Raw genomic sequence first — 15,773 nt, 5'->3', positions numbered from 1 at the left:
AAAATCATTAATGGCAGTAACGACTTGATTTATCCCTGTGGCTCTGACTATGGCAAACCGAGCTATGATTTGAGACCAAAGCTCACGGGACCAAGATTTGGTCAGCAGTCACTGGTATTAAAATCTCTGCAATAGACAGTCAGCTTCTGCATTGTCTTCTGCCAGTTCAGCAGAAGGGAATTCTGTGGTTCTAGGTTTGTCTCCACATAGGTGGGGGCTTGAGGACTCTAAATCTCAGCATGGTGATGACTGACTTCTGGGAAGGTGTTTGGTTAGATGTGTCAAAGTTGTACTTGGAGCAGTCACCAGTACGAGGCCAGAAAATAATTGCTCTACAGAGCAGAGTACTTTGTAACCTGGTAAAAGCCGCCTGCTCAAAAGCACATGAAAAATCATGCCCTCTCTCCTCTCACTGCTTGGATGCCTAGAAACATTTTCCATGCAAGTGGTATAACTTTGCTGATTATTCCCAGGAAAGATTTCTTGAAATTATCTTGAAGGAATGAAAGGTCACTGAGCAAGGAGGGTATAATTCTCCCAACTGGATAATTAAAAGAAAATTAAAAAGTGTGCTAAGTTTGAGATTGACTTGTGGCCATGCTTTGAGGATTAAAGTTGTTTTTTTTTTTTTATTTCAGATGAAGGAGGTCAGGATTGGTGGGAGGAGGAGCTGCAGCTGCTGGCGCAATTGGGCAGTGCAGTGAAGCTGCATTTGTCATTTGCTTACTGAACCATGAACAAGAAACCAGAATAACTGAACAGCAGTATGGCTATCTGCTCTTTTCTCCCAATTTTAAGATATTTAATTTCACAGCTATAGTTTTCAACCTGGCTGGTCAGTCTTTAATGCAGGTAGATTTCTGGGCATCTGAGCAAAGTGTGCTGAATTAAGAACTGTGAGATGCTTTTTGTATAGACATGGTTTGCCTTTAGGAAATGAAAATAACAGCAACTTCAACTGAAGGATGGAACTTTCCATGTTCTTTGCATAGCCTGTACTCAGAGCAGTCTGTTTTCTTCTTTGAAGAAGTATAGCCTGCATTTTTGAAACCATGTGCAGTCAAAAAATAAGATGGGTAAGCTGAACTGTGAGTGTGCTATCTAGAGGTTAACAGCAAAATAATGCCATGGTAATGCCAACAAATGACAAAATTGCAACTTCAGCAGATACAGCATCAGGTGTTTCAAGTTTAGACATCAGATGTCTGTTTGCAGAGCTGCTGCATTTTGTGATCCGCAGCATTGAAAGGGTTGGAGCTGTTGGGCTGATTGTTGGCTCTTACTTGTTAGCTGTGGCTGGAAGCCATGAGGGCACCTTGGATGTCTTCCTGTGGTGTCACCTCTGAGAAACGAGGAGGCTGAAGGTGCTGGTGTGAAGTGTAATTGTAGGCTTCCAGTTTGCAGCTTATTAGCTTCGGGCTTATTAGATATCTGGGCTTAGCAGGTTAGCTCTGTGTTGTTGCCTTGGCTGAGTGACTGCATACTTGAGTTTGGTCTGTGTACTGGCTTCTTGGTATATGACGTTGACAATATTTTGCTGGGCATCCTGGGAATACTGGAAGGCAGTGATGCTCTAAGGGTTGCAGTCAGCAACCTGCTCTGGTGCTATATTGACCAATGAACTGGTTTCACTTTTGTCAGTCCTTAAAGAAAAATTATTTGAGCTTGGTCTGCCATTAATTGCAGACACACCTGGAGGTCCGGGAAAGATGTAGCTGTCTGACTTAGTTTATGGACATGATGAATACAATAGCAGGTCACAGAAAGCACATTCTTCCTCCATTAATTTTTGTAGAGGTTTGATCTGTGCCTTGGGAGTATATGGTGTTGGCCTCACTGCTCTTTTGTTGTTAACTTGAAAACGATTTCTTATTTCTTGAACAGGAATCAACTGTAGGTATTTTAAAAGACATTTCCATCTTGTAATCACTTGTTTTTTCTAAGTAGCATAGGTCTACGTTGACTTACTTCTCAGACCCTCGGTTTTTCTTAAAGTATTAAAAGAAAAAAGTGATTGCAGGACAAGTTCTAAGAAACACTGTTCAGGGTTGAGGAAGAAGGAAAAAAAAAAAGCACTAAGCATTGTGTTCTTCAACTGGAAAAGTGGAATTCACTTACCATGGGGCTGCTTCTAGGTATCATTTCTGTTAGATGAAGAGGGATGTGCATTTTGATGAGTTGAGTCATGTACAAGGAGTACATGTAGGTAGTACCCAGGGCTATACATCACTCACTGAATTAAATACAATCTTTCAAAGTAGCTTTGGTAAGTCTTTGTGTATTTTTAATATAACATTACAGAGGAGAACTGTGGATGTTTTCATATTCAAGAGTGTGTTCCGGTAAATGCTTTTTCAAGGAATTTCAGTGGATTTATAAATGCCTCGAGAATCAGATTTAACACCTCGGTCTTTCTGCTGTTCAAAATTATGGGTGGAAGCACATCTGTTTACTAATACGTCATGCTGTTGTCTTGCATGTACTGTATTATGTTAAGTATCTTCTATTAGATGTTCATGGGAGTCCGCTCTATAATATAAATTGAATCTCTTCACTGACATAAAAGGTTACATACTTGTTATGGCATTGGTAGGAAGAAAACTTAGACTGGAAGAATTAAAAAAAAAAAAAAAAAAAAAAGTAGCTGAACTATTATTTGGCCATCATAAATGAGGCATCCTTCAATTCATCCTTCTGATGCAACAGGATTTTCTTGCAGAGATGTTTCTTCCTGACAGTGTTGTGCTGAGAAGGGCGTATTCCAACAGCAGAATATTTGTGAGGCACCTGTTCTGCTGAAACTTTTTTTTTTTTGGTTAAATAAATGGTGGAACAGAACTTCTTAACAGTTTTCAGTGATTGCATCAGACTTGCCTTTTATGTTGCTTGTTTTTCTCGTTATTACCTGGCACTATCTGAAGGTTCAAAGGGATGATTAAGTTACCAGCTGTTTGTCGTCACTGGGTCATATTGTTATCAATTTTGGTCATTTCAGTTCACCACTGTGCTCCATCCCTGTACACAGGAGACTGTTATCAGTACAGTGGAAACAGGTTACTTCGAAGGAGAATTTTGGCCAAACTGCGTGCAGCAAAACTGGGGTGGATGTCCTCAGAATAAATATTTTGGCTCAGATTGTTGCCTGTAAATTGTCAGTTAGATTACCAATGTGTGTCTAACACCATGCATTTGTAATTTGACTATAGCTCTCTGAAGTATTTGTTTCATGCTTAAATTGAGCACTATATAACTCACCAAGAGGCACAAAATTGGATTTTGTGAGAATAATTAGAAGTGAACTCCACCTCAGAGTAAACATCCTCAAGCAAGAGAAGTGCTCCTTTCAGCTTAAGCTTCAAATATTAAGTAGGGCATATGAGTGATGACTGGCTATGTAGGATCAGTGCTTCGGTCTGCTTCCTACACTGGAGAAGCAGAATGCAAGTTGTCTACTGTGATTTTGTTTCCATCAATAAAATGCAGCCATACATAAAGCTTCCCACTGGGTTTGGAGTGTGGTAAGTAAAATGAACCTCTGATACCCCTGCTTGCACGCCCACAGCAGGCATAGCGGGTCAGCTGGGGTTTAACCTGGCTGGAGAGTGAGTTGGTCTTGCAGATTCTTTCTGTTCCAGGTAGCATGAACCAGGAGATGAAGAATGCTGCAAGATGGCATAATGTTCCCTCTTTCTGTTCTTGTCAGTTTATTCCCTTCTGTCTTTTACAGTGTTGCAGAGTTTGAAGATTCACTGTAAAATGTTCTGCTGTCTTGAAATGGTACTTGCAAGAGTTATATGTCAAATTAACATTCATCTCAGCTATAACAGTGATTAAGTACCTATTCACTGCAAGCAATTTCAAGTAAACAGCCTGCAATTACAGCTGTCCAGCACTGTGGATCATCGAAGCTGAGCTTTGAGTGAAGGCCTCTAGATTAGTAGGCGGTTTGTTTGAACTAAATTATTGAGTATAAATATCAGTAACCAGAAACAAATCTTTTGAATGATGAAATTCTCCACTAACTGATGATGGACTTTGGACTGATTAGTCTTAATTGTTAGGTAAATATACAAGTCTTGTTTAATTGGGTACTTAAAATCATTTATGCTTTAAAATCAATTATGCTTCAAACTTTGATATTCAGGGCAAGCAGCATTTGAGTTTTGTTGTTTTTTGTTTTTTGTTTTTTTTTTTTAACTGCAACTATTTAAAATAAATAATTCTGGACATTGGAGTCAAAAAGCAAATGGCTTTTTTTTTTTTTTTATTTGCCATTGACTGTTTAGTCCTTTAGTTACCTATAAGCACATCAAATGCCCTGAACCTAAAATAATTTCCAGCATATCCCTCAAAAGCGTTGTACCTGGATAATCTTATAGGCAGCCAGTGCACCTGTGGTGCAGCACTTTATTTATAGTCTTAAGATATAGTGATGCTTGCCTTAGGGGCTGCAAGCTTTCTCTTCAATGGATTTTGCAAATGTTTTGCGCTTTGGGTGAACATCAGTGAAAGCATTGAGAATCAGAAATTAAGAGCAAAGGAAAGAATCTAATAATTGTAAAGGAGAGGTAGAGGAGATAACTTCTCAACATCTCTGTGCAGTGGAGATGGAATGCCGGAAATTGTGTGTATGTAGGTGTGTATGTATTATATACACACACTGCATAGAATGGTCATTGGATATAATTGGCTTTCTTTAACGTGTTCTTAGAAAATGAATAAAAAATAATGCATGTAATAAGTGTCAGCTTTCAATTAAATGTTCCCTAATCAATTTTTCATTCTTAATGAAAGAACAAGCACATGCCGGTATCTGATCTGCTGATGGTAGCAGCGTTCAGGTCTTGACAATTAAGCTCTGGCAGTCTGTGATGAACTTCTACAATTGCGTAATGCTTGCGTTGCTTACTAGAAGGGAGCTAGGTGGCGCCATTGGCCTGTCTTTTGCCTCCACAAATTTGGGTTCAAAAGGTGCGTTTCAGGTAAAGAGAAGTCATGCTGCCCTCAGAGGTCTTCTCTTGGAGATCTGGAAGTGGCAGGGAGGCTGCACGTGGACGCAGGCAGTGTCCCAGAGCTGGGTGCTGCTTTCTGCTGGTTTGCTTTAGTCACGGTATCAGCTGTAGAAGTGATGCTGACTCATTAATGCTGCAACACACGTGGAGTGTGTGGAGAGGTTGCCGCGTGATCACTTCCCTCTTAGGGTAAGGAAACAGTATACGGACTTCAAAGCAAATACAAAGTGTTTGTTTGTTTGTTTCATTTTAGAAGCAATGGTGCTCTGCACGTACGTGTGTGAGACTTCAGAGAGTGGGGAAGGTTCAGAGTGAGCACAGAAGGGTAGTGCCCTTGACACAGGGCCATCCTCATGCAGAAAGAGGTAGATCGGGGAGAGAAGAAGAGTAATGTTGTGCCTCCCTTTCCATCTCACTCTGTTCCGAGGCCCTGAGTATCACTTTTATGCGTCTTTTTCCATTAGTGAAGTGAAGGAGCCCAGTACAGGATACGTTGTGTGCTCTCAGTTCTTGGTGAGATTGTGGTTTGTTAAAGTTGGTTTTATGGAATAGAGCTTTGAGATCTGGGAGCTCTTGAAAACTGGCTAATAACTAAGAAAAATACTTCCATGCAAGTTGCACAACTGAGGTTTATGGTAATGCTAATTTGTTCATCACTGAGACGGTTGGAGAAGTATCCCAATTCTGATTACAGCTGCTGGAATCAGGCATGTAAATATTTATGCAGCTTGATTTTAGAGGCCCTGGCCGGGGTTTCTGTCTGTAGCATTGCAGGTTATGTAAAACACTTGAACCTCCTTGCTCAGTTTGAAGTGTACGCACTCTGCTGTTACTTGGAGATACTGTCCCTTCACTTACTTTTCGTAACTATGGCAGAGGCATGTAGTAACAGTTTATGACCATGTGGTGTCTTCCTGCATTTCAGCCGTTGTGTAACGTGCAGAGATGTTTATTGGGCAAAGTACAGTTATACAATGTAGTGAGCCCAACCAGATTATAAAAATCCTCCGTCAGGATGTCTGCATCCTTTCAGGCTGTGGCTTGCAACTTGAACTGTTGCACTGAGCACAGACTGGAAGAAACACCGTGGAGGAGTTGGCCGAGACAGTCTATAGAAGTCAGTACGGGTTTCTGGAGGTAAGTACTTCTCTAAATCCAAATGTTAATGGGGATGATTACAGGAATTCAGCTGCTATAGTGTAGGAATTATTAAATAAGGAAACTTAAATCTGATATACTCAAGTTTTGAATAGCTTAGTTTTCAATATACCCAGGATTTTGAGACTTAGTTTTTCATTTAAAAATGTCAGCATCACTGTAAAGAGAGGTTCAGAAGTATTTACCTTCTTTTCTGTTTGCCTGTAAACTTGGTCTTCCTTTTAATTTAAAATGGGAGGAAATTATATGATGTTTATGTAGCTTAAAAAAAGGGTTTTAAGAATGTTTGACCCTAGATGTACAGTATCTTGGTCAGTTTTTGAAAATGTCTTGAATTCCAATCTTTTATTAATAAGTTATGTTAAATGGAAGAGAAAAGCTTAATTATTTCAAGTTATGCCTAACAGAACAACTATATATCTGTGTGTGTGTATTGTGTAAATTGTGTAATCACTTACTGATTTTATATTGCTTACTGGACTTGAATTGTTTTCTTCCAGCAAGGAGTATCTGTTTCAAAAGTAGACTTAAGAAAGGCAGAATCTTTGGAAAGGAGTTTCATAGTCAGAGTAGAAAAACTTGGCGCATTACCCAGGTTTGCTTAATAAATGGAATTTTTCCTAGACGAGTCTCTAACTTCACCTTTGTTTTAATGTGATGAAGGTCTTGGAGAAAAGGAGCTTTCATCAAAGTGCCAAGTAGAAGTACAAAAAAAAGCTGAGAAAAGATCCAGTGTGTTCTCAGGTTGCTTTCCGAGTGCTGTAAAGGAGCTTAATGAACTGTGTCTTAACATTCGTAATAACGTGGAAGTTTCTGAATTCTTAGATTATTAATGCTTCACAGGGGAACTCTAAGGACTGTGTTCTATTGTAAATCAAATTAATGCCTACTGTAAACAGGGATGGATGTGTACTTTGCTGAAGGTAAGACTATGAAGTAGTAATATGTTTCATAAAGGACAGTGATACGGTATTAAAATTTTATTTATGTTGTCATTGCTATCTAGAGAACATTGCAGGTGTCATTTGATATCAGTCATATAGTGTCAAGTTGTAAAACTATCTGTCAGATCTCACTTATGTCTTTGAAGTGTATTCTTACAGTTTCTTCCAGATACTCCTTTCCTGCTCATTCATTAGGATATTTGTTAGGACGCAGATCATTGCACATGTTGAGTGCATCTCCTATGGAAAGTAGTGCACATAACTGCATAGAATTTTGGCAAAACTGTTGCCTATTGGAACAATAAAAAGAGAGAAAAGTGGTGTGAAAAATAAGCAAGTAACAGCTTGACAAATATTTTTGACCTAACTTCAACCTTAATGTTGACCAATACCTCTTGGAAATATTTGTATTTAAGATATTTTTGTTTAGATTCATAGTCAATTTATCTCTTTTTAATAATTTGAGTAACCAAGCGTGTAGTTTTTGAAAACTATGAGCTCCTTTGTTAAATATCTCATTCAGTTGGATTTAAGTCCTCCTTTCATCAAGCTCATTCACATAGGAAGTTAATGAGATTTACCTAATGTGCTTTAAATCAACAGAAGGTTTGAGCTGGGCATAACTTTTCTGCACGGCTTTGTGTAGACATGCTATAATAATGTTGGTCAGTTGTTAAGACATACTATTCTGGATGGCAGTCAAAATACCAACTACTTAAAAATTCATTAGTGCCTACAAAGAAAGAATACGTTGGTGCTTTGAAGACGTCCTTTGAAGTGAGAAATGAACTCAGGACTGAAACTCCTTAAAGTGCCCATCAAATCTTGTTTTTTAAAATCTAAATGTTAGAAAGTCGGGGCATATTTAGCAGTGCTTGGTCCACTTCTACTGCAGGTAAAGGGAAATTAAGTGTTTTGGTGATGTGTTGCGTTAGGAATGTAAAGTATGCTTGTACAAGTGTGGATGTAGCTCCTCTTGAGCAGAGGGGAAAGATCTTACCTGCGCTGCTTAAGGACATTGCAGCAGTTTAGTGCCATTTCATTTAATGGGAAGGAGCTCTGGGCACGAGTGTGGTAGAGACAAATCACAAGTACTTTTCAGACCAAAGAGGCTCTGTTTCAAAAGAGCCTGAGGAAATCTCTACTTAAGACTAAACCAGGAAGATAGTTTTTACATGTAGCAACAGAAGATTAAGTACGGATGCTATGCAACTTTTTCCGCATCTGTAAGATGGTCAAAATCCCCTGCAAGGCTGAAAAAATGCCCTTGGGGCACACCTACATATCTGGAACGGTTTGTAGGGTAAGGAGCTTGCAGGAGCTGTATCACAGCACCAATCTCAAAATGAAATTGGGATAACCAGTGTTGTGGTTGTGGGTCTGCTGAGAGGACTTGGATTGCTTAACATCAAGTGATTGCTGGGCTTTAATAGCTGCACTGATGAGATATTTGTTGACGAATCCTCTGAAAATGGGAGGACTTTTTTGCTCTGTAGAAGAACATCAAGCAACTTTTTGGTCAACTTGGAGATTCAAAGTTGCTACTCTTCTGATTGCTTATAATTTGGTCACTAATTTTAATCCCCTTGATAAAGCACAGCCCCATTTTAATGACTTCTAGAAATGATACTTCAGACTTACTGTATTTCTGCTGCTGAACAGCACATGCGGATGGCAGTGGCAAGCAGGCTGGAAAATAAAGGGGTGAATCTCACTCTGAGGATCTCCCAATGTTAAAAATAGCTTAACTCAAGACCTGTGAAAGTGAGGATGTGTATAAATGTCCATCGCTGTGGCTCCCATCTAATACATGGAAGACCAGGTGTGTCTAATTACAAGAAGAGAAGTCTTATTATGATACTTTAATGTACAGAAATGTACAGTAATGTACAGAAATCTTGTGCAATTCGTGTAACCAAAGCCAAGAGCAATCCAGAGAAAGCTGCTGCTGCTGTTCCATAATTAACTGGGAATCGCCTTGCTTTTGTGTTCTGTTGTGTGTCTGGCCAGGGGTGGCAATAACCTTAAAGTAAGCTTGCCTAATTGGAATTTGTGTAAGTTCCTTGGTTGTCTGCATTGCCAGTCTTGAAAGCACAGAAGCACTCCTGTACCAAACTGATTAGGGAAAGTGTTTCAGTGAAGGAGTTTCTTTCAAAAGTTCCCTGATCTCTTGGCATGCATCCTGCTGCCTTCCACAGCAACCTGCAGCACCCTGGATGCTCTTGTGCTGCTCCCAGCTGCATGGTTGCCCATTCCCCTCTGCGGGGTCACTTGGAGAGTGCCAGCTGGCAGCAAACCAACGGTATCTCTGTCCTACAGCACACCCTTTGTCTTCAATACATCCTCGTCCTCGGTGATGTAGAGTAGTATTAGCTACTTGGCCTAATGGTTTAGACCAGGTATATTCTAACAAAATATCCGGAGGTGCAGGCTGCAGGTTCCTCTCCACATTTCTGTCTCGTGTCTATTGCCAAAATTATAATCACAGACATAAGAGGATGTCTTGATTTGTATTTAGACACAATGTGTGTTTTAGGGATGCCGTACACCTGAAACTGGAGATGGTGGAACTTAAATCCTGCCAAAGTTCAGATTACTTGCCTTAAGTGTTTTGAATGTATTTAAAATTTAGGTGAAGCTAACCTTGGCTGATGTAAGGTTGGACACCTTCTGGCAGAGCATCATCTATGCTTGCAGAAGAAAGTTGAGTCTGACAGCTAATTATAAATAATAAATTGAAGTTTGTAATTAAGCGGTCACCTTAATTTGATTCTAATCGCCTTACTGTATGTGATAGACTGAGCTCTCCTGGCTCTTCAGTCATCTGTAAAAACCTAAAAGATCCTGGGTTGGATCTGACATTTCTCCTTCCTCCAGGTGGCAAGACATGTGCTTGCCAGGTGGTGTACCTACATCCAGTGCTCCTGGGAGCTTTTCCATCAGTATGTTTGAAAGAATGTGCTGTTTCAATGCCAGCTTCTTTTATAACCACGCCTGTTGTGCTTCCTTTACAAATATTTCCCTTGCACAGTATTGTAGGGACACCAAATGTAGGTCAGTCCGATTTCCCACAATAGAGATTGAGAAAAGGACCACAGTCGCTGCTTAACTTGGTAAGTCTGCTTGTGACTTGTGTTATGCTAAGGAGAAGTAGGAGGGATGTGCTGACCTTTCAGACTAGCTAGTATGCTCCTTTTAACTCTTTTACCAGCTGGTTTGCTTGTCTCTTAGACCTCTCTCTGCAAAACATTTTGTTTGAGGAACTGCAGTACAGCAAGCCACAACTACAAGCTAACCAATTCCCGTTTCTCTTGGTCTCTGTATTTCTCATGGTCTCTACAGACAGTTCTGCTGCTTTGCCAGGGCGTTAAATATTTGCGATTGTTACAACAGTTTCTGGCTGCAGCTGTGGCTTCAGGGGACATGGTACCTGTTCTAAAATGCTTATGCCCCATCATGCAAAGCACAAAATGAGTTTTGTGTTCAAACTTTGTGCTTACTGCTAGTATTTATCTGCTGTGCTTTGTGCTGGGTCAGCTTTCTCCTGCCCTCTCAAAGCAGCCACATGAATCAATATGGGAAATCTAAAATATTTTGGCTATCTCTGTGTGGTGCGCGTGGCTCAGTCGCTAAAAGTTTGAGATCCAGCTGAAATTTGGAAAGACCCTCATGGTTCTAGGAAATTTCTGTTCTGAATTTAGTAAATAAGGTAAATGCGTAAAGCTTGTTTCCGCTTAAGCTTCTGGGGTAAAAACAAAACAAAACAAAAAAAAAACACTAACACTTTGGAAAAACGGTAATTTTCAGCATTGTAAATCATTGTGACAATAATGGGGGATCATGGGGGAACTTCAGGTCCGAGCTGAGTTTTTTGCAGAGGCTTAACCTCTAGGTCTGCTTGTTGCAAATACCGGGAGATGAGCATTACAGTATTGACAATATAGCATGTTAAAGACCCTCAGACATAACACTGTAGAGAGCAATGCCGTTAAAGCAAACTTTAATTTTTTTGGTACTTCGTAGTCATTAGTGGGTATTCTCAGATGAACAGGAAAAATGTAGAGAACAAGTTTAGTGTGATTCAGCCAAAGACTAGGTCAAGTAATACTGCATTTAAAGAAGGCAATACAGGTAATGGAGAAGATGTGTTTGTATAACTGCATATTCCTTTTAAGGGGTTCTTGGTCCATTTTTCCTTTCCGTGTTAAAAAGCTCTTTTTGTATGTGTCTATCTTCTGTAATGTCCAAGTTACCGAATGTAGTAAGAGATGGATTTTCAAATTGTCTTTTTAGACAAGCATGCATGCAGTTCAGTAGCTTGTGAAGTAGGAACTTCTCTTACACCTTGCCTTGCTATGTGGGCAGATTTCTCTGTTGGAAAACCTTCGTTTTCTTCAGTGGATGGACATTTTTAGTTGTGGCAGTGATTCCAGAATGACATGCAGGGAGAACTGCAAGAACAAAAAGATAAATAGAAGATAAATATGTTGAACTATGGTCTTAATTGAATATCTCCATCTCTTACGGTTCTTAAAACTTTTTCCTTCCCTGAATGTTGAAAAGCTCCATAACTCATTTTAAACAGACAAGGAGCTTCTGTGGTAAAATCAAAAATGTAGCATTAGCAGTCACGGAAATACAAAGCTTAAGGACTACTGTCCTGTGTCCAACCAGACACTCCTGTAGTTGTGTCTTGCTAGTTAGTGTTGGAGCCAAACCTTGAAAAAGATCTGTGTAGGAGAAGAGAGAATTGTGTGGAAGATGCAGCGTGACCATTGCCCAGTTCCTGCCAGGCAGCCAGCTGGGCTCTTGCGGACTTGTATCGGGACTATCCCCTGGGTAGGCTGTTTGTTTAGATACCAGTCGTATCTAAAGCACGCGAACCCCTGTCGGCTTCTGGACTTCCTGAGTTAATCATGTATGAGTATTGAACATAGTCGCGTATAGAAAAAAATAAATGTTAATCAGTGTCCCGGTGGAAGTTTCACTTCTAGCCTGCACATTTGGTCCCAGATGACAGATAACTTCTTGTTACGTGTGCACTTGGCTGATGGCAAGTGAGTTTTATCTCCTGTTGTGTGACCTTTTGGCTTCTGATCAGTTGGATTTGTTATGGAGGGCTATAAAATGTCTGAGTCACCTTGTTAAGCTGCAGTCAGCTGGTGGGATAAGAGGTGTGATAAAGGAGATTGATATCTTTCAGATGACCTGAATGGCTGCTGCCTAAAGATTCTTTTGACTCAATACTTCTGATTGCAAAATAAAAGTATTCTGAAGATCTGTAGTTTCTGCCAGTAAATGCAAGTTTAATTGCTGGGTAGAAGCCAGTATAGTTCATAGATTTGTTCTCCTCCTTCTCCTTGGACAGCCCCCCAACCTACGTATGTGTAGTGTTTTTATGTGTGCACATGTGTAGGTGTACACACTTGGGTGTATATAAATGCACACTCTTGCCAGGGAAATAGCAGACAAGGCTATTTTTGTGTGTTAATTTGGAGTACTTTGTTCGCCATCATCTGGGAACCCTCATCCAAACCTTTCTAGCTATTGTGTTTCAGCTCTAAATTAATACAAGGCACAGCTTACTTGTGTGATCTGCTGATGTAATTCTCAAGAACAATACCCAAGGAAGTATTGCATGTTCTTGGAGAAGATATCAGTCCTACTGTTTTGCAATGCTAAATAAAATAAGATTATGTAGTCTTTTGCATCAATGGAAATGCTGTTTAATGCTAACTAAGAAGCTTATCGTGTTGGAATACCTTACACCAGATCTCTTGAAAGGCAGGTATCCTCCTGGTCTGAGTCTTACAGTAGTACTTTATTGGCATGGCTGTATTAGTTACAGAAGTGCAATTCGTTCCCATTCCCTTTACAAATCTGAGATGATAAAAGCTGCCAGAGTAAATTAAGCCTGTCTCCATCACTGATTTTCTTGGAGAACAAGATGTATCTATGCTGAAAGAAAAAGATTCCTTTCTTTTCTTTTATTCACGCTTTTTTGTGCCTCTGCAGTCAAAGCAAACAAACCCTCAAAATAACAAACACCTGCCTGCACCAGTCTTTAACTGGTTGAGCTCTGGTTAATTCCGGAGCTGGTTAACTCCTCTCTAACCTGGTCGTGTCACCTCTCAGACCTGCACACAACAGACAGTTTTGGGACTAGTATTCCCATCAGTATTTGAGGAGGCATCATTGGTTATCTGTGTACTGAGAAACAAACTTATGTACAGGTGCTGTTCATGTCCAGAGATATACATTTTTGAAGTAGAAGCATTTTTGAATAAAAGCATGCGATTATTGTAAAAAATGGAAAGGCATTTTATAAAAAGTCAAGATGGCATTTGAAATTGTCCTGTCCTTTAGTCTTAAGTGCAAGTGAGAAATAATTAACCATGCTATCTTACTATTTACTTTAAGAAACAAATCTTAATTAAACCCTTATTTGAAGGCAGTACTTTCCTTTCCTTTCATTTTGATTTTAATTAGGAATGCCTTCAAGGGCATTTCAGTGCCCAGTGAGTATTTCTTATGAATTTATATTTTGTCTTGAAAAGTTGCATCACTTTGAAAGATTATCTCTTTCACCTCAAGTAACCAGAATTTTCTAGCAAATGGGCAATTAACAACTGTTAAGAGATTTTAAAATATTAGTACTTTATAATTTTTCAGGCAGTCCTAATCCGCCTCTATCAAACGGGTCTTTCTCAAGTTTAATTATTATTGCAATTACAGCAGATATTCGAGCTGCTGGCATTTTTCTGAGCAATGTTTTGGACAGGAGGTTTAAGAACAAAAAAACACTAACCTGTACTTTTTGGCTTTCTTATGTATATATAACTGAGATTTTTGAATGTCTGTTAGCAGTATTTCCACCTCCTGCAATTAGGTTGAAAATTTCACTTTGAAGTAATGCCAGTGTGCAGTGGGGTTTTGCCGCTTGAATGCATTACTGTTTTTGCAGAAAATTTCACTTGTTATAATTTTGAAGATCATTTTTCAAGTTCTGTCATGTACTTTCATCTGTAGCTTGGCTTGTTTCATCTGCAGTTGCCTGCAACTGCACTTTCATTTTTAAAGCTCAGTAACCACAAGTTGCAAGATTTGGCTTACTGCGGAATTTTTGGATGCTGTCCTGCAGGAAGTTTAGGTTCAAATCTCTTAATTTGTGCTTCTTTGTCTTGGAAAAGGCAAAAGTGTGGATGGACAAGGACTGGCAGGTCCCTTTTCGAATCAAACATGGGAAAACAATACTGTGTGGTGACTCATCTGGTAAAACAAGAGAGAACCACTAAGATGTATGTATGATCTTTACTGTTCCTGTGCCAAAACATTGGTAACACCAATTAAAATGCAGCTTTGTCCAGAAGCAGTTGTTTCAGCATTATCAGGCACATAACTTTGAAAGTCCTCGAGAAATTGGGATAATTTGGGGTAAAGGTGTAAGAGCAGAAGGGGCTGCTTCTGCCTGTCTGAAATAGGTGCAGTGCTTCACTGCCTGCTAGTCTTAGCTTCCTGGATGTTTTGTGTTTAATAATATGTTATTCTAAAAGGAAGGATTTAGATATTCAGACGCAAAGTCATGATTAGGTCTACAAGTTTAAATTCTTTGAAGAAGTATGAGTATTGTTTGCAGATATACAATAACAAGCTGTTTGGCATCTCAGTAGAGCTGAATTACAGGCTCACTTTGTTCCCAAATACTTCTGTGGAAATAACAACGAAATAGAAACAAAACCAGCATTTAAGTATGCTATTAGTAATGGAAGACCACAAGAGAAGAATGAGAACATAATCACAATATTCCCATCCTGAAAGAATTTTAAATGCTCTCAGCTTTATTTTTCTGTGATAGCTGCTCATTATCAAATCAAAAAAAGGAATGCTAAGTACTCATGAGTTGTGGCTGTGAGGGGGGAAGCAAGTCTGAAGGGCATATGTGTTTGTGCATGTAACTTGGATAATCAAGGAAAAAAATAAATGTCGTTTTAATTCTAGGTGCTAACAGTACTTGAAGAAAGCAACCTTTCCAGCTGGATTGTTGAGGAACTTTGCGATTCCCTGAGCTGCTGCTGTTTAAATAAGGAATTGTCCTGTTAGTACTTGGCTGGTCAACCCAGAAGCATTCTCTTGTGTACTGTATGCAAGTCCCTGACATTCTGGAAACGATGGGAATTGGTAAGAATACCACTTCAAAGTCAGTGGAGGCGGGAGGCTCAACAGAAGGCAAATATGAGGATGAATCTAAACATCCCACCTTCTTCACCCTGCCTGTAAGTAGCACATTCAAGAACTGCGTACTCAAGCTCAGTGTGAACCAGTGAACAATGCTTTGTTCTTAAAATGTCATACAAAACCATTATGTCCTTCAGTTGTTAGTAAAACCTCTTTTGCCATTTATTGCTGTTTATATACACGCATGGCCAATTATGTTGTCTATAGCTATTTCCTGTGTGTGCTCCAAAGCAGTAGTGTTTACAGGACGTGGGATTCCCTATGGGATTCATGATTAGAACAATTGGTGGTCACACTGCAGAATTCACCAGCCCCTAATAGAAGTATGCTGTGTTCCTTGAGTACGAGTAGCAGGCAGCAGCTACAGTTGTTTAACTTACTGAGATTTTCAGTTACGTCATTTATGTCTAGGCTTCAAAGAGCT

The 15,773-nt window shown here is 39.5% G+C and overlaps 1 protein-coding gene across 5 annotated transcripts in view; it reads left to right on the top strand.

The window, feature by feature from the left end:
* Window positions 1-15,773, top strand: part of SLC23A2 (solute carrier family 23 member 2) — a 69,568-nt gene that overhangs the window by 20,218 nt on the left and 33,577 nt on the right. For 4 of the 5 annotated variants that reach the window (XR_005260705.2, XM_038166813.2, XM_038166810.2 and 1 more), the window contains exon 2: window positions 15,113-15,387. Coding sequence is in view for 4 of the 5 variants with exons in the window: in XM_038166813.2 (XP_038022741.1) it covers window positions 15,256-15,387 (132 nt within the window). In the remaining variant the exon portion in view is untranslated. Of the gene's footprint in view, window positions 1-5,971; window positions 6,150-15,112; window positions 15,388-15,773 lie in introns of those variants that run through there. The other variant, XM_038166811.2, reaches the window with a different exon arrangement.

Source organism: Anas platyrhynchos, chromosome 23 (genome assembly GCF_047663525.1).
Source record: "Anas platyrhynchos isolate ZD024472 breed Pekin duck chromosome 23, IASCAAS_PekinDuck_T2T, whole genome shotgun sequence".
NCBI classification, from domain to species: Eukaryota; Metazoa; Chordata; class Aves; order Anseriformes; family Anatidae; genus Anas; species Anas platyrhynchos.
Note: the sequence above shows the minus strand (reverse complement) of the source record. Positions and strands in the feature narration are given on the sequence as shown.